At 42.4% G+C, this 25207-nt stretch overlaps 2 protein-coding genes across 3 annotated transcripts in view; one reads left to right on the top strand and one right to left on the bottom strand.

The window, feature by feature from the left end:
* Nucleotides 1-8215, top strand: part of BORCS5 (BLOC-1 related complex subunit 5) — a 78016-nt gene extending 69801 nt beyond the window's left edge. The window contains exon 4 of one of the 2 annotated variants that reach the window (XM_080663124.1): nucleotides 4180-8215. In XM_080663124.1, the coding sequence (XP_080519250.1) occupies nucleotides 4180-4410 (231 nt within the window). In that variant the 3' untranslated portion in view covers nucleotides 4411-8215. The remainder of the gene's footprint in view (nucleotides 1-4179) is intronic. The other variant, XM_080663125.1, reaches the window with a different exon arrangement.
* Nucleotides 8216-11327: 3112 nt separating this feature from the next.
* DUSP16 (dual specificity phosphatase 16) overlaps nucleotides 11328-25207 on the bottom strand; it is a 93675-nt gene continuing 79795 nt past the window's right edge. The window contains exons 6-8 of the mRNA XM_080663121.1: nucleotides 22608-22767; nucleotides 17765-17888; nucleotides 11328-15227 (exon numbers count right to left, since the gene is read on the bottom strand). Coding sequence (XP_080519247.1) covers nucleotides 14051-15227; nucleotides 17765-17888; nucleotides 22608-22767 — 1461 coding nt within the window. The 3' untranslated portion in view covers nucleotides 11328-14050. The remainder of the gene's footprint in view (nucleotides 15228-17764; nucleotides 17889-22607; nucleotides 22768-25207) is intronic.

Here is a 25207-nt window from a genome sequence, read left to right as displayed (position 1 = left end):
TCACTTTATCGGGAAATTTTATGTAACAAAGAATTTTAAGCTGGAGAAGATACAAAAGCTCTTCTGTCTGCTTTCAAAATGTTTTTAAAAAAAATACACATGCACATTCACATAAATATTTATATTTTACCATGTTGGATAACACCAAACAGTGGTAATAGTTACTCATTGTCATGGCTGAACATAAAAACACAAGGAAGGACTTGTAGGCAAGTAGTGATTTCAGTTATTACGTCATGTGAAGTGTTTCTGTGTTTCTGTCAGGAAACTTTGGGCTGAGTAATTGGACTCTGTTGTAAGATTTTTCAGTAGCAGAAATTCAGAACACAAATAAAACTTGTCAGCAAAAACACACAATGGTGAACTGTCATCTGAGTGACTGAGAGCCTTGAAGCTGGTGTAATAGAGATGAGTCATAACAACAGAGATACAGTGTGTCTGTTTGGATTCCTCAAAATGTCCGCCTTTTTTCTGCCCTTATTTATTAAACTTCTCACCTCTAGTACCATGTTGAATAGAAGTGATGAGAGTGAACATCCTTGTTCCTGATCTTAGGGGGGAAAGTGTCTTTCACCACTAACTGTAGCTTTTCCATAGATGCCCTTTATCAATTGAGGACTGTTGTTCTTCCGTTTCTAGTTTGCTGAAATTTTTTATAATTGAGTTTGTTCAATGCTTTTTTTGCATCTATTGAAATGATTATATGATTTTTAATCTTGGTTCTGTTGAAATGGCAGATTACTTTGATTGCCAGATGCTGTAAAAGTATGCATCTTTGAACTAAGCCTCACTTGGTTAGGATGCATTACCCTTTCGTATATTGCTGGATTTGATTTGCTGATATTTTGGATCCATATCCAGCAGTGGACTGACCAGGTGGGCAAATAGGCTGCCCCGTTCATATAGGGCAGTGGTCGGCAAACTCATTAGTCAACAGAGTGGCAAACCGCGGTTCAATGATATAGGGAACAAATTTGAGCACATTCTGCAGAGATCTAATGTTTTGGTAAAGCCCACAGATATACCCACAAATCATCTCACCACCTCTTTCACCTGTCCTTTGAAATGTACTGCCACAAAAAAACAATGTATGAATATGTAGGACAAGGTTTGAAGTATGAGTTTGAAAGTAAATATTTGGTTCCTTGAGGGCAAGAACTTTACCTCATTCATTTCTGTCAGTTAAAGATTAAATTCAGCTGCTGTTACAGAGACCCAAAATTACAGTGGCTTATATAAAATGGAAGTTTATGCTTCTCTCCCATGCCTGGTACTACTCTCAGCCACAAAACTCCTCATGGACCCAGACTTCTCTAGCTTTCTGCTCTGCCAATCCAGTTATTCTTGTGGTCTAAGGGGGCTGCATCCACATTCCGGCAACAGCAGAGTGAAGGAAGGGATGAAGAGGAGAAGGAGGAGAGCAAATAGTGTGCCAGCTAACAGCTGCCACGGGCAACTTCCACATATACATCCACTGACTAGAACTTAGTCACGGCAAAACAAGGATTTCAAGGCAAGGGTTGTGGAGAATAAACAGGCATTCTCTGTATTGGAAAATATTTTTTTTTCCACATTTAAATGATGTTTCTGGAAGTTCCTGAAACAAACTTTTTGCAACATTTCTCTTTCTGGGCCTGAGTTTCCTGGAACAGTAAAGTTATGTTAACAAAGACAGTGGAAAAGAAACGTCATGTTAATGTACACAGTAAGCTGTGTGGGTGTGAATAGTTTTGGTTCTCAGTATCTATATCCATATGACCTTGCATGTTCACTCTACAGGACTCAACACATGTCTGTTTATGCTTCTAAAATCTTTGTTCCAAAAATAGAAATAGGAAAGGTGAGTAAGGATAAGTCCCAGATTGTCACAATGGTAAGATCCAGAATTGCATTAGATAGTGACTTTACTGCCTAAAGTCACATCAGATGTGGTAAAATAAGTCTGTACTGGGGTTCACTGACCATACAAAGATAGGGACAGGGGTTAGGGATCAGGAACAGTGTTGCCTCAAGAGAGAAAAGGACATGAGAAATGGGTATCACCAATTTTACTATACTTTTCCAGGTATTAAACTCTTACTTGCACCAAATTGAGAATTTCTTATAGCAATCAGAAAGAATGGGAAAGGATTTAAAAGGCAACGACTTTTTCCATCATGTACCTTGACGTTGTTCAATGTTAAGCCATGTACCAACTGAAATTTCACATACCAACTACAATCTCATGTACACCAGTGGGGCACGCTCTTGCTTGGGAAATACATGTAAAAGGAAGATGCTGGACTGAGGAGGTCTGAGTTCTAGGCTTGGTTCTGTCATTCTGAGACCTTGGAGGTCACTCAACCTTAAGTTGTTTTTTTCTTTCATGGACTGTTATGCAGTTGGCTCTTGAAAGCCAGACTGTAAGCATGTATGAATAGCATGCTTGAGTGATGTATTCTCACCTAAGCATGAAACATGATGTGGCTCTGAACTAAAGCTGTGGCTACATTAAACCTGGGGCCCAGCTGGATGCGCAAATGTGTAGGGACATATATACTATTGAGCAAACACCTTGCTAAAATGGTTGTAAAAACTGTCTGATCAAGTAAATATCAGGGGGAATGGGCTTATTGCCAAGGGCCTTAGACATAATAAACTCCTCACGTGCCTGTCTCCTCTGTTGCGTTGGGGGTTGGGGGGTGGGATGCCCCTGTCAAGTGAAATGCGATAACCTGAGAGGGTCCTGGATTCTGGAGCAGGCTGTCCCATGACCCGGCTGGTTCTTATGAGGATTCCAACTGGCTCCCCCATCTTCCGGTGCCGCTCAGAAGTGGAGTGTGTCTAGGTGCTGGATTGAATCGCCACCCTGGAAAGGCCTGGCGGTTGACTGTCATGAACGCAATAATTTACTGGTTCACTACCTCCAGAGTGCTGAGTGACTGAACGGGGTTGCACAAAACCCTCTGAGAGTATAAACTGTTTCCACATTTTTTGGAGTTTCCCACTCAGATGGTTTTTGTTTTGTTGTTTTCTCCTTGCACCCCTTCCCACTAGCTGTCTTTTTGTCCCCTCGGCATCACAGAACAACGGAGGACCCAACCCAGAAATCAAGCACTGAGTTCTAACACCATCCCTCTGTCCACAGACAGTGTACAAACAGAACTGGTTCTTTTTTGGTGGGGTTAGCTTTGGCCTCTTGGATGTTAGTTAGTTAGTTAGTTAGTTAGTTAGTTAGTTAGTTAGTTAGTTTTGTTTTGGTCACACCATTTGCAGAGGCTCTGTGGTAGCTTGATGGAATGCCAGCACTTGGCACGATTGTGGTTGGGAAGGGGCGTGCTCCTGGGATAGATGAGAAGGGCAGCCATAGCACTTGAACTCTGGGATAGCAGAGTGAGTCTTTGATAATTTGTTTCTTCACTGGTCGGGGGAGGAAACTGGGAGGGAGTGGATGTGGGGTCTACTCACAGGAGGGGGTACAGGCACCGGACATGCTAAAGGTTCCCTCCCCCTGCTTTATCCAGATGGTAGGCTCCAAAGAACTCCATGAAGGGAAGAAAAGAGGTCACAGAAGGGGAGCCCGGAGCCTCCAGTTTGTTTAACTGGGGGAGAGGATACACGAAGCGCTCCTCACAGTTTGCCTCAGAGGGCATGGACTTGAGCCGTGGTTGGCATTTTGGTTCTGGCAGGGAAAGCCACCAGGGAAGAGAGGGAGAATGAAGAGTAGGGTTTAAAGCACCTCTGTGCCACCCCGGGTCCTGTGCTACACGTATCTGCAGGTGTTATTTCATCCTCACAGCAACCTGCAGCTCCTGAGTTTGTTCCGTTGCTTGCAGATGAAGACCTTGAGATAGAAAGCATAATTATTATCAACCCACGTGGCAGAGCCAGCTTCAGAGCCTGATCTGAGCCTGAGCCCAGGATTCTTTCATGTAGACAGATTGAGATAGAAATTCCAGGGTCTCAACAAGGTACAAAATGGCTCATGTTCCCAAAACACAGAGCCGAGACAGTCATCTCTTAGTCTCCCTCTAATGATGGTTCTAGGTTTTTTAATCCCCAGCACTTGCTTCCCCTACAGCTAGCCGGCTCCCACCTGACCTGAGGGGCTCTGTGCCTCCTGCGGAGCGCTGACCACCGGACTTGCTCCAGAGAGGACTTGAACTAGATTAATGCATTTCACTTCCTTCCCTTCTACAGATGGACCTTTCGGTAGAAACTCTCTTTAGCTTCATGCAAGAGCGCCAGAAAAGGTATGCCAAATACGCAGAGCAGATCCAGAAAGTCAACGAAATGTCCGCCATCCTCCGCCGCATACAGATGGGCATAGACCAGACCGTGCCCCTGATGGAGAGGCTCAACAGCATGCTGCCCGAGGGCGAGCGGCTGGAGCCCTTCAGCATGAAGCCAGACCGAGAGCTCAAGCTGTAGCGGCTTCTCCCCTCCAGCCAGGCAGTGTTCCCTGGGGACAGAGCCTGGCGCCACCAGGACCCTGAGGACACTTGGAACCAAGCGGGATGATGTGACCCGGCTCGGAGCTGGTGGAAGGGGCTGTGAGGCAGCCCGCTGGCCTGAAAACCTCATGTTGCCCTACCTCCCCCTTTTCTGGATGCAGTTTCCTTTGCAAAATGAACCAAACTAATATCAGTGATACCTGATGTCGGGACAGTTTTATTAGGAATTCTTTCCAGAACTCTGCATTGGGAGTTATTTTATTTTGTTTAGCTTTTTTAAATTGAGAGTGTATATTATTTAGTCTAGCTTGTGGAGTGAAGATGTGGAGCGAAGGGGAGGGGTATGTATGTTAAGGAGCTCTGTGTCCTTGATGCCTCCATGAAATGTTGTCAAGGCTCTGGGTTACGGGTGTAAACATAAAAAACTAATTTAATCCGGGCCTGTGCATTGTTACTGTTCCTCCCCCATTTCCACCCTACAGGCCTTTCTCTAGGCACCCTCTTCCTGCTCCAGGGTCTGTATTCAACAGGAACTAATGCTGGTACTGGCTTTTAAATGCCAGTGTTGGTGTGTGCCAGGTTACGGTGTGTTGTCATCGGAAACTGGCAACTCCCTTTCTACACCCTCATCGGGCTCATCTCCCACTGCCAACTGGGTTCCTGGTGCGAAGCTCAGTTTCTCTTTGTTACACCGACACTGTAGGGCGCCCATTTGTGTAATAAGGTTCTAGCCAGCATCTGTTTCACTGGCCTGGCAGACTTGTGGCGCGGCCGGCTTTGACAGGACACCCGACAGCACTCACTCCAGCAGGTGTTCATGGCGCCATCGGATGTGCCAGACCCTGTGCCGGGGAGATGGAAATGACCACAGCGTCCCTGCCCTTCTTTTGTGAAGACAGTAAACTCAGAATGCTGCTGATTTCTATGAGAGTTTAGGAAATGAAGCAATTTGAGTAACCAGAGCTACTCCGTGCAGTACTTTGCACGTCATAAATGTTCAAATGGAAGAAAAAAACTGAACTAGCAAAGGAATGGGATGTGGGAACAGGTCCAGGCAGGGGAAGTGAGTCAGAGCTGAGGAGGAAGGGAAGCCCTAGGCCAGGATGTCATACAGGACTCACCGGGCTCCTCTACTCCTCCAAACCTTAGGGGTTTCTTCAGTGTCAGAAACAGCCTTCAGTATGTTTGTAAGATGAACGTTGATCTCACTTAGCATATCCCAGGTAAGCTTTACCTGCTTCTTGGAGCTTACAATTTTTTAAATCTTGGATGGTAATGGGGTACTATCTTGCAAGGTCCTTAGAACCCAGAATAAACTGTAGGACATAAACAGCTTGAAACAGTGTGCAGAGAAAGATCAATGGAGTACAATACAGTCCAGAATGGACAGTATTCAGGACTATATACTGAATGACAGGAGAAACATGAATACTCTAAGCTAAATGGAAAAAAATAATTTTTAAAAACTCAGACATAGGAAAACAACAATTTCTAGGGTTTTCTAAGGACCAGAATAATATCAAGATTGTTCATTCCCTCTGAGCCGGGAAGACAAGTTGGAAACGAGAGCCCAGAGAAGAGGCCAGGGTTGCACCTCCCTCTTTCCCAGGATGACCCCAGCACCCATTTCTGCCCCCCGGGGCACTGGTGAGGTGGGTGGAGACATCAGCCCGAGGAGATGGAGTGGTCTGAGGGAACCATGGAGGAACACGAAGCAGTGAGCTGGGAGTGGGGAGCTATGCCTTCACCTCGCTTGGGCCGCACTGGTGAAAGGAGCTTGTCGTCATCACGCCTTTGGGTGGTCAGGATCTTGATGAATGAATAACTTTGTTCCTTTCACTGATGGGCAGCTCTCCCTTCTTTCACGTGTTAAACTTACTCTAATCATCTCAAAGCTACAGCATGTCCTTGGGCTTGGAGCTGGGTTCTGTATTCAATAGGAACTAAAAAAAAGACAATGCTGGTGATGGCTTTAAAATGCCACTTACTGTCGGCTGGTTAATACTTGGCCTACCTGGCCTGTTGATCTTTCTCTGCATACTCTTTCATGCTGTTTGTTTTTTATATTAATATTATAATTTCACAATACACTTTAATATGGCTATACTAGGCCCCACCTACTCTCATTACTATTTTTTTTCTAACTTCATTTTTTAAATCTCTAAACTGGAAGAAAAGTGGAAAAATATAATACAAGGAATACTCATATTCCCTTCACCTGGACTGAGAGTAAGTGGCATTTTAAAGCCATCACCATCACTGTCCTTTTTTGAGTTCCTATTGAAGACAGAACCCAGCTCCAAACACAAGGACATGCTGTAGCTTTCAGAGAAGGAAGGCCTTGTCTCCAGGGCTGGAAAAGAGCCCAGGAGCCATCACCCTCACCACTTACTTCATAGTAAAATGAATGAGACAAAACATGGCGTTGACTTAGATTGCAGTCCTGGGTAGATACTTATTGGAGAGCAGCAGAGGAGAACAATGTATTTTTAAAGAATACTAGTTAATTAGATATTTATGGTGTGTGTTAGTTTCACAATATTGTCCACTTGGCTAACTTATACTGTGTTTCCCAGAATTCCCTTCCCTGTTTATTTTCGGCTCGGTTTGGCCACAAAAGTGTGCATGTCACTTGTTAGGCAGGTAACGCCATGCCCATGCTTAGTGCTGGAAGTTGCCGTGGGTTGGGCCATGTTGCATCTCATGCACATTTCATGGGTCTGGTGGACAGCAGCTGGGCCCAGAGCTTCTCCAGCTCCCCAGCTCCCCGGAACTCGGCCTGCTGCCGTGCCCAATCCCAGGCCGGTGTGACACTGGCTGCTTCAGGTCATCTGCAGCAGGGAGGATGCAGGCTCAGAGGAGAGGCCAGCTGGGTTCTGGTGAGATGGATGTTGGGTCCACCATGTTGCTTGCAGGCTTCAGTTGTATTGGCTCTCCCTGCTGTACATCCAGCTTCTTTCCCAGCCACCTGCCCGGTGACTTCAGGCCAAGAAAAAACAGCTGAACTAAGACTTGTACCAGCTGCTGTAACTAACTGCTTAAGGTCAGTTCCTTTAACAGCCCTCCCTATTCTGCATCATTCCTAGTGGTTCTTTGATAACTTGGTGACCTGTCCTTTCTCTACTCAATATTTTACTTTTTCCACTGGATTCCGGGAATCTAGGTGATTTGTTATTTCAAGTAACAGGTATGCTTGATGTCTGCTAGTTAATACTTGACGACTTACCTGGCCTTTGGAGGTTTCAGGAGTGAGGAGGCAGCGGAGTTGTGAAAGAGCCCTGGCTGGAAGTGTCTTGATCTCCAGTAAGTCATTTAAATTTCCCTGAGTCTCAGTTTCCACCTCCCTACCACATAAGCTGGTGTGGATGGGCTCCCAAGCCCCTTCCAACTCTTAAGATTTCAAGTCTGCAACTCTGATACTTTACTCTTTAGCAACAATGAGGACCGTCTTGACCTGTCGTCTCTGAGCAGTGGCCTTGGGTCTTGGTGTAGTGACTTTAAATTCTGAGTTCCCAAGGGAACAACGGTCCTTTCCTTCTTTTTGTTAATTACAAATTAGGTGTCCAGTGGCTCTCTTAAGAATGTTCTGCTTGCCCTAACCGGTTTGGCTCAATGGATAGAGCGTCGGCCTGCGGACTGAAAGGTCCCAGGTTCGATTCCGGTCAAGGGCATGTACCTTGGTTGCGGGCACATCCCCAGTGGGGGGTGTGCAGGAGGCAGCTGATCGATGTTTCTCTCCCATCGATGTTTATAACTCTCTATCCCTCTCCCTTCCTCTCTGTAAAAAAATCAATAAAATATATTAAAAAAAAATAGAATGTTCTGCTTATCAGTTGATTCATCTGTATTTATGATCACCATCAAACAGGCCCCTAACATGCAGTCTCCTTGTTTGACTAGTTGAAGCAGGTGGCCTTCACTCCTTGTGTTATGTGCATAAAAATTTACAACAAATGAGTTGTGGGGTTAAGATCAAGTGATAATGTAGGTTTCACGACAGACTTTATGTATATTTCATTTCTGTTTCCCTGAGAGTTTTCTCATTCTTAGTAACTTAATTGTATTCTCTGCCAGGATAAATATTTGATGAAATGAGTTTTGAGGATTTCATACCTACCCTGAGATATAGTAGTGCACTCAGGAAATGAGGTTGCGGGAGGGTTGTTTATTCTTTTGTAAAGTATTCTCTAGGTATTTCTTTGCTTTCCCTCTGACATATGAAAAAGGTACTAGTACATTATAGGTATTACAACCATGCCGTTTCCAAGGTTACATAAACCAGTGGCCCTGGGGGACTGACATATGCCACTGGTTCTGTGATTTGTGGAATTTATTTAGCTTTGGTATCTCCCTTAGTCCCAAAGCAAAACCAGGAATCTTCAGAAATGAGGAAACACTGTATTCTAGATAGAAAATATCCTCTTCCCAATTTGTTTATACCTCAACTAAACCCAGATATATAGTATTCAGTATGAAATTATTTAAAATGTTGATACTAAAGATTGTGAAGTAAAAATTTTCTTCTTGTGGACTTTTTAGGTGTAAGATCTTTTTAATCATGAGAAAAGTAATTTTACTTTTCTTTCCCCCACACTTTCATTACATAGTGCCCCGAAGATGTCATTGTTCACTCATTTATAACAAATAACATTTAATTTCTTGCACACATACAAGGATTCAAATGTCTTGGCTATGGAAGGGGAGGGTAACCAGATAAATGGTTCACATTTCAAATGAGAAAAGGCAAAATGTAAAAGCAACCAAATCCAGCTGGCTGCTAGTATAACCCGTGTCTCCCGTGGGACGCAGGTGTGTCTGCACCCACTGCTCTCAGGGATTTGTTCGGGGGCATCGTGCCACTGTAAGCCTTGACGGCACTTACTGATGACTCAGTTTTCTTCACCAGTTAAGGCATATTCCTACTACTACCTTTTATTCTGTAGTGAGTCATGACTTACGCTGAATGCTTTTGTGAACCAAGTACTTCTAATTCAGCCTTTGAAACGGTCACAATTCCCCTGACCAGAGAGGACCCAGACCACAGCTACATGAACCCTAAGCTGCCCTTTGCCAGGGACACTGCGCTTCCGAGGTTACGGGCTGCGTTTCCTGTGGGATGGCATTTAAAACTGACCCCAGTGTTGCAGCTAGAACCAAAGGAATGAAACCTCTGTTTTTACGTAAACCCAACTTGATGTCTGTGCACAGACACTGCAACAATATGATTGACTTGTAAACATCTTCCAAGAAGGTGCTGTAATTTTCCAGCTGATGTCGCGACCCACAGGTTGAGAACCGCGAGCAGGGTTGCCTAAGACCATCGGAAAACACAGGTATTTACATTACGATTCATAACAGTAGCAAAATTACAGTTATGAAGTAGCAACGAAAATAATTTTATGGTTGGGGGTCACCACAACATGAGGAACTGTATTAAAGGGTCGCGGCATTAGGAAGGTTGAGAACCACTGCTTTAAAAGATAACCAGCATAATTATGCTGTACAGGATGAATGGGCCCCACAGAATGCTGAAAATAACTTACTTCCCTCTTCCATTTATAGACGCAAAAGAGTAATAGAGAAAAGCACCTAGACAAGTTTTACTAGACCTGAAACATTCCTCCTTAGTGTCGGAAAAACAACAGCAGACAGTATCTAAAAATAACATGGCAGTGAAGGTTTTAAGGGTAAAAAGGTTCTCAACTAGTCCCACTATGCACACCCTACTGCACATCTACACCTGATTTCCCCTTAGTCTAAGGCCTGGTCACATTTTAGTTGTCAGACCCAAACTAGTCCTCCAGCACCAGCCTACTCAGCCCCCCAAATCTGACTGTATTTAAACTAGTAACTGGCTGACCTGCTGGCCTTCCCAACATCTAAACTTCTCATCCGAGCCTCTCACTGAAACACCTGCTCTCCTGCCCCCTTCCATCTTGAGGCAGATTTATTCCATACTTCCTTTATGCTGTCACACGCCCACCTCCATTTTTCTGCAAGGTCCCAGCCAGCTCAGCTCTTCCAGTCTTCGCTGACCCAATCCAATCCTTCTTTCTTTTACGTTTTCTTAATCGAACTTTAACACAGAAAGCTTTCTCAACCAACTTAAGTGACATCACCTGTAATTCTTATTCTCATCATTACTCCATCAGCTTGCACTGAAGGTAAGTCCAGCGTCATTTACAGGCAGAGAGGTCATTAAGATGTATGTAGCATGTGGCTGGTGTGGCTCAATGGTTGAGCATCAACCTATGCACCCAGAGGTCTCTGGTTTAATAGTCAAGGCACTTGCCCAGCTTGCGGGCTTGATCCCCAGTAGGGGACATGCAGGAGGCCCTCCGTCGATGTTGGTGTTTCAGTCTCATGGATGTTTCTCTCTCTCTCTCTCCCTTCCTCTAAAATCAATTAAAATATATATATATATATATATATATATATATATATATATATATATATATATATATAGATGTACATGGCAAGAATGGAGAACAGATCTTTAATAACTATTCCTCCTCGGTTTTTCCTACAAGAAGTATAGCACCATGTATATACACACTAAAGTGTACCACAGATGTGTATCTGGCCTTTTTAATCCCTTCCCTGGACTTGTTCTGGATGCAATCAGTCAGCAAATACTTACCACGTGCCTTAGGTTTCCATGCTGTAGTGTGCATCTGGCATAAATGTGAAAGGAGGGCTGGCTGAAAAGGCTAATGATCCAGTGTTTCATGTGAATGACAGAGCACATCATATGTCTGATGACCTCATTTTATGTTGAGCTAAATCCTCTTTGACGTAAGAGCAGGATAGGTTCTACCACTGCCCCTTTCACAATTTCGACATTGCTGTTCCCACCAAATTTAGAGCTGCAAAGAGAGGTCCTTTCTCATATTTATGTATAAACAGGTACCAGTTTTGATTTTATTTCATCGTATTAACACACATGACACATCAACTTGAGAAATGCACAATTTAACCATTCAACAGCTTGCCTTACTCCAAAAGAACACTATATTCATATTAAACATTTATACAGTCTTTCCACCTCACTTTACAAATGTCCTGAACCATTTCCCAGCATTTCTCATACAAAGTCTAGTTTTGCTCTTTAAAATCACTGTTCTGTATCATCCTAGTAGATTCCAGGCTTCCCTGGGATCACATGCTGAGGAGAGCCAGCCACCACGCCGTCTGCAAACGCCCAAGTAGCTCCAGGACCTGCCTCCCAGGCTGCCCCCTCAGCATGGTAGTCTTGATTCCAAGAACTGATGATTTGACATTAATGATCAAGGACTAAAGGTTGTAGTGTATGACTACATCACAGTCACAGGAAGGAAGGGGGACCATGGTCAAGAGAAATCTCAAATGACAGACAGCAAATTTCTGCCCAGATATCTAAACCAAGTGCCCTAACCCTCCTGAAACATACTTAACATTGGAACTATTGCTTTCATTTTTTAAAAATGTTCAACAGTTGTGACCAAACTCTGAAAGCAGTGAGCTGTTACACATTTGTATGTGTATGCATAACACATCAAAAATTACTGTGTAAAACCTTGAGAATGTCTGATTACACCCAAAATGTAAAAGTATAAGAAAAACTAACTCAAGATGATTTAACAGAACTTTTTCAATATGGTAATGCACCCACTCCCTATGCAAATTACTGTCCTGCCTTCATTTTAAACCCACATCATAGCACATTATCTGTGCACAGTCATGTTAATTGTTACGATCAAGTCAGTTTTAAATTGTCATTCTATGCTGGTTTTAGCAGTCACCATAGGAAACATTAAGTCACATCCTAGTCAAAAGACTGTCCATTTCTCAAACACAGAAAAACCTGAGATATGAGTCAGCAACTAGCTACACTTACAGTAAGGAACAATGATAACACACACCCCCTTCCCCAAAAAGCTGCTGACGTGAATTAAGGCTTCAAAGGAGGACCATATTGTAGCTGACAAAAACCTAAGCCGGGACGTTTAAAAGCAGGGATATACTATCACTCGTGTACTTGTCCTAAGCACCTCCTATTTTCAGCTGCCAGGATTGATTCCAGAGTGATTGTAGGTCAAGGACTGAGAAACCACCTTGGTCCCACCCCATTTCTATAGGTCCCTTCTACTAAAGAAATGTTGGGGATATTTTCTGAGAATAGCTTGACTGTGGCTTTCCACTCAGCTCACAAAATTCAACCACTTCTCCTCACCTCCCTATACGGTTTTGTTTTTGTTTTTGTTTTTTGTATAGCAAAGGTGGAGATTTATTGAAGAACAAGTACAGACTCCCACATGGAAGAGCCCCACAGAATGGACTCCCACGTAGGGAGGGGGAAAAGGGTCCCCCTCTCTATACGGTTTTATTCTGAACATTCCTTGCTTACTAAAGCCGCTCTCAGCCCGTTTAGTAAATCTGAAAGTCTAAGGAAGTAACACCCTTCTCAAAGGCTGAGGGAGAAAATACCACTGAGAAGCAAGTTTCCTGCTTCTCCTCAGCAACTGTACAAACGTCTTCACTCTGTCTATAGTTTGTCTCCCTCTTGGCAGTTCCCCTTAAAAGGCCACACGTTCACAGAATGTACCTGTGCAATGGAACGAGTGGAAAACACCTACTCTGGCTGAGAATCGGAAGGTGCTGCTGCTCTGCTACCAACCCAAATAAATTCACATCGGCATTAGACCAAGTTAATCTTTCCTTCAAGGATTACCAACCCCATTCTGAACGCTTCTTTGATTTATAAAGAGGGAGGTAGACTTGTTTAGCCTCCCAACTTAGCTTAAATCATTATGCTGCCAGATTCCTGGCTGTTGCACTGAATCCTAGGTGGGTACCCTTCTCTTTCTTCATGAAGCTGAGAAGAAGGGAAGAAAATATTAACTACCTCCATCCAGGCCCAACTGGAAATCTGTGCAGTTTGAATTGGTCTGGAAAGTGTGACTAGCTACCTACCTATTCACAATGCCGAGAAGACGGGCTTCCAGACGCGGTAGTGGTGAAAGCCCCAACTTTCTGTCTGAGGTACTGGGTTTGCTCTAAAGGACATCTTGGCAAGGCCCCTAATGGTCTGAACAGGAGAATGATGCGCGAGTCACTCGACTGTGCGGTGAGCTTGGATCTGTGGATCAGCTTTGGATGTGATCATTTCTCTTGGATTTACCATTAGGGTCTGTCCCTAGGAGGGTCTACCCACCCGACCCACAAGCTGGCTCAGTCTCAGCGCTAAGGTGCACTATGGAAGGACGGGACAAGGACTAGAACTTGACATCTCTGTAGCACAACATGAAAACAGAAGGGGACTCTGTCCTCCAACACCAAATAAAACGTGACTCGGTAAGAACGAGAGGATGTGCAATTCACTGCATGTAACTAACTGCTTTATCTGTCTACGGGGAACGCTAGCATCTGCCCTTCCACTTTTGTTGAGAGAAATATTAGCTGGTCTCTCAGATGCAGATGTTGAGAACAATTGTGTTGACCCATCTTTTGCTTTTACACCATAGCTCCATTTTCCAAAAATATATATGTATGTACATATATATATTTCAGATTTACAGGGAATATTTTTTGTGAACGAGAAAAAAAAACTGTCAGCAGAGTCACGAGTATCTTTCTTCTCAGGAGACCTCAATGATTTCCATGCTGCCTGAGAAGCTAGACTGGCTGCCCACTTTCCCCAGTTCTTCCCGCGACCTGTTCTCCGACATGATGCTCTCTCCGAATTCCATCTGGCAGCTTCTGCGTTTAAACTGCTTTTCAAAGGGACTCTCTTCGTGCCAGCTCCGCCGGGAGTCGGCTCTGTCACTTGGCTTCTGCCGCCTGCGCACGGAATAGACTTGGTCACTGCACGTGGGCAGCTGGCTGCAGCTGTAGGCAGAGTAACTGGCACTGCCTCCGTAGATGGCTGAGGCTGAGTAGAAGTGAGAGGACTCCGTGGCAAAATACCAGCTATTGGTCAAGGAAGGGGTGGAGGTCTGGGGAGCCAAGATATCTGAGTGCCAGCCCTTGAGGCCCAGCCCAGTGGCAGACTTTGCAAGGTGTTGCTGGCTGGTAGAAAGGCCAAAGAGGAAGTTGGTGTGGTAGTTGTCCTCCACGCTCCCACTTCGATGCAGTGGAGATAAGAAGGACCTCTGGGTGGCACCGCTATTGCTGGTTCTTACTGAATGCAATCGCTTGCTCTGGCTGTCTGCAGGCCTGGCAGTCTGCGGCTTCTTAGGGATGTTGGCCTCCTCCTTATCTGGGCTGGCTTCTGGAGTTTGCTCCGATACTTCCTCAACTGGAGAGAACTGGCACAGCTTGCTGGGCCCATCCAGAGTGGCGGAAGGTTTATAGTAGTCCAGAGTATCTTCTGATGCAGGGAACCCATGCAAGGATGCTGCCACACTGGCTGAGTACGAAACTGACTTGATATCCAGAGAGAAGGAACGCTTGAGCTTATTGCTGTCTTCCAGCTTGTCCGAGGACAGATGGAGCCCATTGAGCGCCTGTACCAGGGGGCTGTCCTCCAGCAGTGATGGCTGTACGCTGGGCACACTGGCAGGAAGCACAGGCTTTTGTCCTGCTGCCTCTGAGGTAGCAGAGCCGGCACAGGGCGGACTGCGGGACGCCTCGCTCCTCTGTCCAGCCTCTGAGGCTACAGGGACAGACTCGCCTGGCTTCTCCCAGTGCAGCAGCTTGAGTTTGCTCTTTGGCCCTGATGCTCCAGTCTGGTTCTTAATCTTCTTCTCATAGTCCAGGAGCTGGCCCAGAAAATTGAAGTTTGGAGATATAGTAGGTCTTTTTTCTTTCACAAATCTATGAAGAGAGGGGAAGAAAAAAACACCTTGAATTTTATAACTATACTTTATCTTAAAGAATAATGAGTAAACGAGGTAGGGAATTATTAGACTCACTCTCCCAAATATCTCTGGAAGATGACTGTTTTAATCAGGCAGACACCTCAAGTAGAGAACAGAAGGGCCTCTGCGTTGGGGGAGCTTTATTTTACAACATGTCCCTGGAGCATGCTAGAAAGGGGGTTTCCAGGTCCCCCGAAGCACTAGTTTTAGCCTCCGTATTTTCAAGGACCCAAAGCTTCCAATTGCAATTGATGAGATGGTTCTTTACTCACCACTAGGACCCCACGACCTCGGTGCTACCATCAGAAAGAAGTGCAGTGGAACAGCTACAGTCAAACCTCGGTTCTCAAATGTCTCCAATCAAACATTTCGGTTCTCGACCAAGTTGTTCACAGAGAAAATGTCTCGGTTGTCTAACAAAACTTCAGTTCAGTTCTCAAACTGGCAACCCTTTCATGTTGATACTCCCGCATGACAAAAAGCATCTCAGGTCACAAAGGAGACAATGCCCAAAGATGCTAAACCTTGGTTAACATCTAAGCAAATTGTGCTGTGAATATTTTCTTGCTTTGTTTTTGTTGTTTGCTATCGTTGCTGGCAAATCATCGATTAGCACAATTTTGAAACATAAAGAGGCCATCAAGAAGGCTGATGTTGCTGAGGGTATGCAAGTGGTCACAAAACAACAATCACAGGCAATGGAAGAGATAGAAAAACTTTGATTTGGATAAACAAAAAGCAGTTAGCTGGTGGGGAGGGAGAGGCAATGATATGTGAAAAAGCCAAGATGCTGTATACTGACCTGAAAGATACCCCTGGAGCGACTGCTGAAAGTGATTCATTTAAGGCCAGTAGGGATACTTCGATAAATTTAAGAAAAGAAGTGTTTATTTATAGATTAAACAGTGCATTAGACATGTACTGTAATAAGAAGGGTTTGTAGGTCTGGAATGGATTAATTCAATTTTTGAACAAATTGATTCTTGAACAAATTGCCTTCCAGAACTAATTTAGTTTGAGAACTAAGTTTCCACTGTACTTCCCATCTTCCATTTCCCAATATCATGTCTTCTCAAAATCCCCAAAGTCACTTCCTCAAGACAGTTCACATTATAAATTAATGACCAAAAGACAAGGCATCAGATGGCCAGAGCACCAAAGCACACGTTTCTGAGTTCCTTTTCTTTGTTCTCGACATGACAGCTACAGTGAGCACTATGCTAATGCATTGAATCAAGTTAACAGAGCACTATCTCATTCGGTCCTCGAAACCATCCTGTGTCAGGTGGGTATAATTATCCCCATCATATAGGTACCTAAAGTCCTTAGGTGACTTGCCTAAATTACAGAGCTATTAAGTAATGGCACTGGGATTCAAAACCAGGTCTAAGGTCACCACCAGGTTAAAGAAGAGTCATTGAGGGATCAAAACTAGTAATAATAACTCTTATGTTTCATTGAGGAAATAAATATTCTTAAGAGATAGTAGATAAACTCTTTAGTGGCCCCTGGCCCTCATGGACATTCCTCAGAACACACAGGAGTGAAATTACACTGAAATTTTATATGTGAATAAGGAAAAAGAAAAAACTAACTCCTTGGAAATCAAGTAACCTAAACCAAATTAACAAAGCCAGAAATAACTGGCTCAACTGTAACAAGTATAAATGTAGAGACGTCATAATAACACTTTGTACATGTTGTAAGGGTGCCTTTTCTTCTGGCGTCTGCATGGCGCAGGAGGAACTTAGGGAGGAAAGCCTGAATGAAGGGTGAGGAGCTAATACAGACAAATGGAGGACCCAGTTCCTCCATCTCCTTCCTCAAATGGAAGCTGTTCTCTCTTTTTTTCCCAATTTGGGAAGAAAAAAAAAGGTCCCCTTAAGACATGTAGAGAACGCAGTCTCCAGTTACTGAAGAAAACCCCGTCCTCAGTGTGCTAGGGTCACTGCCACCCTCCTTTTGAGAAAAGGGGGGGAAGCCCGGTCAGAATCACACACTGCACAACCTGGGCGGCTCTAGACCGTGGCGGTGTTACTCAGTGCATGGAGCTTGACAATTCTGAGTCCGACAGTCCTGCAGGTATCAGGCTTTTTCCTCACAATAAAGGAGACACAAAGGTTGAAGCAGAGCAGAAATTCTATGAGTAGTCTCCTAGAGCTTCCCCTCATATTTAAATGAGAATCAATGATACTTCCCCAATTAGGAAAAGATATAATAAAATTCACATAACAGGACAGAGATCTGTTTGGATTTGTTATAAACATAAAAAGTAGCTGAGGATATATTTGACATATGTTTGGGTAGAATTCACGCTAAATTATAAAATGCGTTCTTCTCCAACCTTTGAAAAGATCATTTAAAAATCCAGTCACCAGTAAAGAGTGTAACTAAAATAATCATGATCAGCGTTAGTACGGTTACCCACCCTCAGACCTCCCCATGTTTCAGCGCATATGAAAAGTCAATCACACTGACATGGCCTGTCCTTACCTGTAAGCTTCATCTAAGGACATGTCCATCCTCTTCATGATGTAGGCAATAGCAATGGTGGCAGAGCGAGAGATCCCGGCCAAACAGTGCACCAGGACACAGCCATTAGAGGCTTTTGCTTTCTCTGTAGGAGTCAAATCCAAGAAGGGTTAGTGCTTTTCATCTGACAACTCAAAGTACATCTCATCTATTTATAGGTATTTCCTTTCAATAGTCTTTTAAGGAGACAGGGGAAGATAATTTCCCCACCATTACAATGAAGGTCCAACCATGTTGTTAAATAAGCAATTTGTCCCTAACTCAGGCTGACTGACTTACTCAGTACTTTTCACCATGTATTTTTTATATTTTTTATGTTAATAACTTTCCAAAGTATAAATACTACATGATGGTTACATGATTCTACTTGTTTAGTGTAGAAAATTTCAGAAATACTGAAAGGCATAAAAAATAACATCCAAAATCTTAAGATTTAGCTAATATTTTGTTTTCCTATCTTGTCTGTCACTTCAAACGTTTTTCCAGTTAAGAGATAATAAATTTTTTTCCAGTTTTGAGACATAATAAGCATATAACATATTACTTTTAGGTGTATAACATAATTGTTTGATATATGAGATAGTAAATTTTTCAGAATAGCTTCATTTCAACCATGTACCATATGTTACTATTTATATAACAGGGAGGCAGAGACAGGCTTAATCATAATAGTATCACATCACAACATAAAAAGAAGCCAAATCAAGCTACTTTTAAAATGCTGACTCATGCCCTACCTGGTTTGGCTCAGTGGATAGAGCATCGGCCCACGGACTGAAGGGTCCGGGGTTCATTTCTGGTCCAGGGCATGTACCTTGGTTGCAGGCTTAGCATGTGCAGGAGGCAACCAATCGATGCGTCTCTCTCACATCGATGTTTCTCTCTCTGTGTCTCTCCATCTCCCCTTCACTCTCTAAAAATCAATGGAAAAATTTCCTCGGGTGAGGATTAAAATAAATGAATGAATGAATAAATAAATATATAAATAAATAAAATGCTGACTCGTGGAACCTATAGTATCCCTATTTTTTGTTAGGAGACTTTTCTATATGTCATGAAGTAGCTCAACTTTATTTCCTGAATTTAAGAGGAAAGAAAATCAAAATATACTATAAATTAGGTTTGGTAGGTCACTTTAATAAGGACCAAGAGAATTGTTATCCCTTCCTTGATATCCAGGAGTTACTGTATGATTACATCATCTTAACTCCCCATAACATGGTAGAAGGACTCATGGATACTGTTAGAACCAAGAACCAAAGCAATTCAACAAACAGTGCTGCCATCTCTCACTGTTGAGGAGATTTAATAGCTTTCTTGTGGGAGTGGATGAAGTTATTCCACAAAGCCTGGAGGCAACTAATATTGTAATTAGTATGATGACTGCCTCAATTCTAATTACCAGCGTGTTACCATGAGCTCCTGACATGCAGCTAAATTCTTCCCTTTTCATTCTTGTTTTAGTTGATACTACCAAACCTTATATTAAAATTCTTGTAATTAACAGATATCCAAGGAATCTGCTCTGGCAGCTGAATAATAAAAGGCTATCCCAATCTTATTACTTCTGTTATATTACAAATTTCTATTGTATAATTAATTATTCATTATGTACAAAACACCACAGGGCTTTTGAATAGTATATGAACAATCAAGAAGCTTCCCTTTGGATAGGGAAATCAAATATAATAAACTAATACAAAGCAACACTGAAACAAATACATACTATCTATAATAATAAAAGCATAATATGCTAATTAGACTTACGACCTTCCAGAGGAAGCTGGGGCTATAAGGGAAGCCCGGGTCCCAGATGCCAGAGGAAAGTCGGTGCTGGCAGCCAGGGGAAGGAAGGCCTACTCTTGCACGAATTTTGTGCATGGGGCCTCTAGTATAACATAATATTATATAAAACCATGTACATAAAGTCCCATGCCTTACTGGACTGACACAGTTCTCTTCCTTCTCTCAGCTGTACAGTATTTAGCCTATACTACTCTTAGTATTTCCCCTTTGCCTTGGCTGCTAAGAAGCTCAAAGCTAAGGTTTTCACTTTATTTCAATAGGTAACTGTGATTCCGATTTTACTGTACCTTTCCCAGCTTCCCCTTTTGTCCCATTTTAATGTGTGTGAATATGTGTCTTTTGATCTCCTGGCCAGTGTGGCTCAGGTGGTTGGAGCATCATCCCATAGACCAAAAGGTGGCGGATTCAATTCCCAGTCAGGGCATATACCCAGGTTGAGGGTTCAATCCCCAGTTGGGGCATGTGTGGGAGGCAACTGATGTTTCCTTCTCACATCGGTGTCTGTTTGTCTCTCTCCCTCCTCCCTTGCTCTAAAATCAATTTTTAAAAACTACTTTAAAAAATTCTTATTGGAAGTACGTTAGGTTTAAATTTGTTATGTTGTCAGTATTCTCTAATTATTTTAAATAATTATCTCAAAACTACATTATAAGAACCTAGAAGAATCTTGCTTCTAAAATTACCCCTGGAGAGTTTAACACTGGTCACATGGTAAATACTGTCTGGCTAGCTGACTGATACATATTTAAAAAAGCAATCTTCAGGAAAATTTGAAAAAGGTTGGAAAAAAACAATCATGATAACAGATGTGTAAAGATGTTGAGATTATAGGTTTCCTTTTCTCTGTATTACAAATATTCTGCATTTCCCTTACACTGTTTTTACAATTATAACTTTTTTGATGATGTACTTTAAAAATCTAATTAAAAAGTGATTATACTGGAGTGGGGTTCATTAGAACATATTTTTTGGCAGAAGTGAGTGCTATACTGAGTCTTAAAGCAAAGGAAGTAATATACACAGACCTGGCAGAGAGAAGGGAAATGTATGTAAGAAAGCTCTGTGGAGGCAGACTGCTCAGAAGACAGTCTGTTGTGGCTGATGCTGGTGAGAGGTGTAGGAAGTAAGGGGGTTTCAGAGGTGGGGAGCAGGTGCTGGACGGTCTGGGGATATCTGGCTAAGGACTCGTGGGCAATTAAGGAGCCTCTGTGGTTTCCTGAATGAGGGACAAGTAGGCATGATGGTGAAAACTGGGAATTTAAAAAGTAGGTTACTACCACAGCACTTTAGGGGTAAAATCTAGGTTAAAAAAGGGCGAGAAAATAACCGATGTAAAGTGTAAGGGGGAACCTGTGAGGACATCAAGTTCCAAAGGTTAACATGAAGGTAGTAATTACTGAGATTATAGAGTACAGATCTAAGGGGGAAAAAACTCATAATAATTTTAAAAACAGCTAATTCCAGAACGGTGCTGGAGAGTTTGCCCTGAATGACTGGGTACTACAAATTCTAGGTGCTACAAATAAATTACATTATGTGTGTGTGTATTTAACCAACTTGGAACATGCTTACGTTCCTTTTATATGAATTAAAAGTGGCAGGATGACACCAATATCTCCCATTAAAGAAAATAAGTTGAGGACAAAGTTCTTCATATTCTCTTTTCAATTAATTAACCCTCCTAAAGTTTATTTAGACATTGTCACGATTTAACAGAATAAGGCTCTCTCACATAGATTCTGAAATTTTATTTTTAGCTGAAATTAGAGCTAAACGTCTCTGGACCAGTGTGATAGGCAATGAGCACATTAACCATAATTGTTATCTTTTAAAGAGGCAAAAATTACATGATATGCTGAATATTTCCTAGAAGTACAAGGGGAGGGATTAATTTGGGAGTTTTGTTTGTGATTATTTTAAGGTGAAATAGCTAAGCCATTTATCTTAAGATGTTTCACAGATTTATCCTAACTAAAGATGAAAGACTCTTGGCAATCTAGAATCTTGAAAAAAAGAGGACTCTTTCAGAATCACCCGAAGTTCTTAAAAATTTCTCTCACAGAGAAAGTATATAGAGAGGCTTAATTTACATAATTTCACTTTTTAAAAGTTCTTTTTTAAAAATTACAGTAACCAATTCAGAGTATTTCATTGTGGATTAGAGTACTCAAATTTATGTGCTTGGGCGGGGGGACAACAAAAATTCCTCATCTGGAACATCAAGAGTCAACCCTGTTGTGCTGTTCAAGAGCTAGCAGTGCTTCTCCTCTGTTTTCCTCTCCTCGAGGACCACACTACAGACACATCGCCAGCAGACTTGATCCTGCAGCACAAAATGACACAACAGCACCTCAAGCTAGAAGTGGGGTTGGGGGGAAGGGTGGCTCCAGGACTAACCATATGGGACAGATGAGATCCTGTCACTGTTAACACCAAAGAAATGAGCAGCAGCAGTGTGTGTGTGTGTGTGTGTGTGTGTGTGTGTGTGTGTGTGCTGGAATTTTATTAGATCCAATACTACTTGAAATTATTGGCACACGGACTGAGGCATAGAAATCTTGTGACATAAAGACTTTAAATATAATGGATTTGTTTTCACAGGATTTTACTTTTCTCCGGGAAAAATACAGCAACAAGGCAAAAACAGTTTAAGGAAAGTCACTATTTTATAGTTTTGGAAAAAGTGGGTAAGAAATGTAGCCCCGAAAGTTTAACTGATTTTAAAACACTTGCATACACAATCACAGTCCTATCAGGCTAAACCATGGTAGTGCTCAGTGAGCTAGAATGTCAGAAGGCCAGTCCCTTGGGGAGAGCATGGCACACACGTCACCTTGGCCACTGAATGAGATAAGCAGCATCATGTGTTGTTTTCAGACCTTTGAAATCTCTGAAATAGGCTTCTTTTCTCTAAAGGAAAAAGGGGGGTAGGCGGAGGGGGTACACCTATACATGAGACTATAATCCAAAAGACTGTAATATTACTTGAGCTACTTACCAATGAAATCTACAGATCTGTCCAACCAGGGCAAAATTTTCTCACAAAAGCTATCATTCACAGGCACACGCAGGAAGTGAGACTCCGGGATGAAGTCAGGCTTTGGGCAGGTATTGCTGGCGTTTAACACATAACCAATCCCATTCTGTTGCATCAGCTCCTATGGAGAGAAAGAGCAATTAAAATCACTAATAACATACACAATTCTTTTGAAAGAGTAAAGTTTAACCAAGGATAAAAATTACTAGTTTCCTTGAAATAATCAAAGTTCATTCAATACTAGTTTCCTAGAAACTGGTCAGAGTTCAATCAATAGGTAAAATCCAAAAACCCAGTGACATTTATAAAAAGACTTAAGATAAAACCAGAATTTTTTTTAAGGGCAAAAATGGCTGTTTAAAATAGTATGCTTGAAAGTCATACATCATTAACACAGTCAACTCTCAATTACTTTGTTACTAGAGAGACAAAGTAGAATATAAAACCACAAGTTTACTATGACTTTAGAATGCATGTACATACAAGAGTATTTTCTTCCCAAACTGAATATGCTGGTTGTTCTAGATCTAGGACAGTTCTAGGCGGTCTTCTCACTCTAAACATTCATTTTAAAGGCTGAATCTATTTCCAAAGATTTAATTATCAACTCTACATCCTGATGATTCTTAAATTTCTCTTCAATTTCTAATCCATATTTCTAACTCTACTGGATATCTCTATTTGATATTCCTCAGGCCCTTCAAACTCAAAATGTCAGAAGCTCAACACATTATCTTTCTCCCTTCTCTGCTCCAAATTCCTGTTTCCTCTCTGAAATTGGTTTGTGGTAATAACATCCACCCAGACACCTGAGCTAGAAAACAGGATTGTTTGACTTTCCTTCTTTCTCACGACCCCCTCATCCAAATAAATGGGTGCCAGATCCTCTGGGTATCACCCGCCTTCCCCGCCCCCCCCCCCCCCATTTATCCTCTCTCTCCATTTTCGGTCACCACTGCTCAGGAGTCAGTCCTCATCATGATAACATAAAGCCACCAGGGACCTCTTGAAGTTTGCAGTGTTTTCCTCTCCAAACCATAAACTGAACAAACACTACAGTAATCTTCCTGATCATTAGCACAGGCTAAGTGCTTTATCCACACTTCTAATGTCATTGTGTCTCTGGACTGCCCACTCCAGGGCCCACAACCTCCAAATCCACACCATCACTGCGCAGCCACCCTTCCGTGCTGCTGCCCACACGGCTCCTGTGCTTAGCAGGCCCTGTTTCTCATGCTGATGACGCTTCGTTAAAATTAACCTTGCTATGAACTCTTTCCCACTTAACTAACCACTGCAGTCTATGTCCTTCCAAAGTAGGTTGTCCACACCATTAGTAAAGCACCCAGCATACTATGTTATAATTAGCAGATACTACTTCTCTCTCCTATTAAGTAGTGAGGTAGTGGGATCTTAAAGTGATCCTTGCTTGTTTTTCTACCCTCGGCACCAGGTACATAGCTACTTTCGAGACGTGTTTCTTCAACTGACACCCGTCTACCCTTTTCCAGGCAAGCCTATACAACCCGCTTTGTTTTGTCAGCCACTGCTGCCTCTCGGGAAACGCTCTAAACCTGAAGTAATTCTCTTGCAAGCACCTGGCCACTTCTTCCTTTCCTTGTAATGCTACCTCCTCTACAAATCTTTTCCAATGACTTGACAGTTGGTAATTTTCTTCCTTCACCTTCCTGAAACATGCCAATCCTCTAATCCCTTCATTTGCCATATTTGGCACAATAAATATATTTTATTTTACATAAAGGCAGACTTAATAAATCTAAATCATATATGCAATCCTATCTCAACTGTGAGATGACAATGTCAAGACATAGCTTTTGGAACTAGGCGAGCTTCTGACAGTGGCCGACCTCCATCCGTGCCCAAGCCCATCTTCGGAAGGTCTCGCATGAGGTGGTGAAGATCATCATGGTGTTACTACCACAGCCTTTAAACTGTACATGTAGCTGAGAGCACCTACTATGGTTATCTCCCAGGTAAGAATAGACGGCTATTTGAGGAGACTTATTCAAGTTTTATTTGCCTCCTATTGCCCCTAATGTCACTTCAGTTGCAGTCAGTAGACGACACAGTGGGGTCTTTCTGCCATGTTGACACTGGGGCCTGCTGTTGGGGTCGGGTTATCCATGTGCACCTTCACTGTCCTCACACTGACGGTTGCCATCACCAAACTGCAGATGCACTGCTATGGCCTCATTTAGGAAACATCAGTAATCCAGGTTTACCATACCAAAGTACAAAGCAATGTACCATAAAAGGTGCATTTAATTAATAGTAGCTTTATTTTCGATAACTGGCAAAGGAGGAAGGGAAAGACATTAATGTGTTGAAATTGAGTGATAATAAAATAACTTAAACACAAAATGAGAAAAAAAATGAATTTCACTTGACTTATAAAAATTTTATAGAAAATCTTTTTATTAAGTCAATTATCCAGCTCCTACCTGAAATTCTTTTTGTAAGAAAATGGGACTTAATAAATTAAACATGGTTAATTTTAAAAACAAAAATCATAAAATGTCACCATATAAAATTTAAATATG

The sequence above is a fragment of the Plecotus auritus genome (assembly GCF_963455305.1).
Source record: "Plecotus auritus genome assembly, chromosome: 3".
NCBI lineage: Eukaryota > Metazoa > Chordata > Mammalia > Chiroptera > Vespertilionidae > Plecotus > Plecotus auritus.
This window is presented reverse-complemented; position numbering and strand designations above follow the sequence as displayed.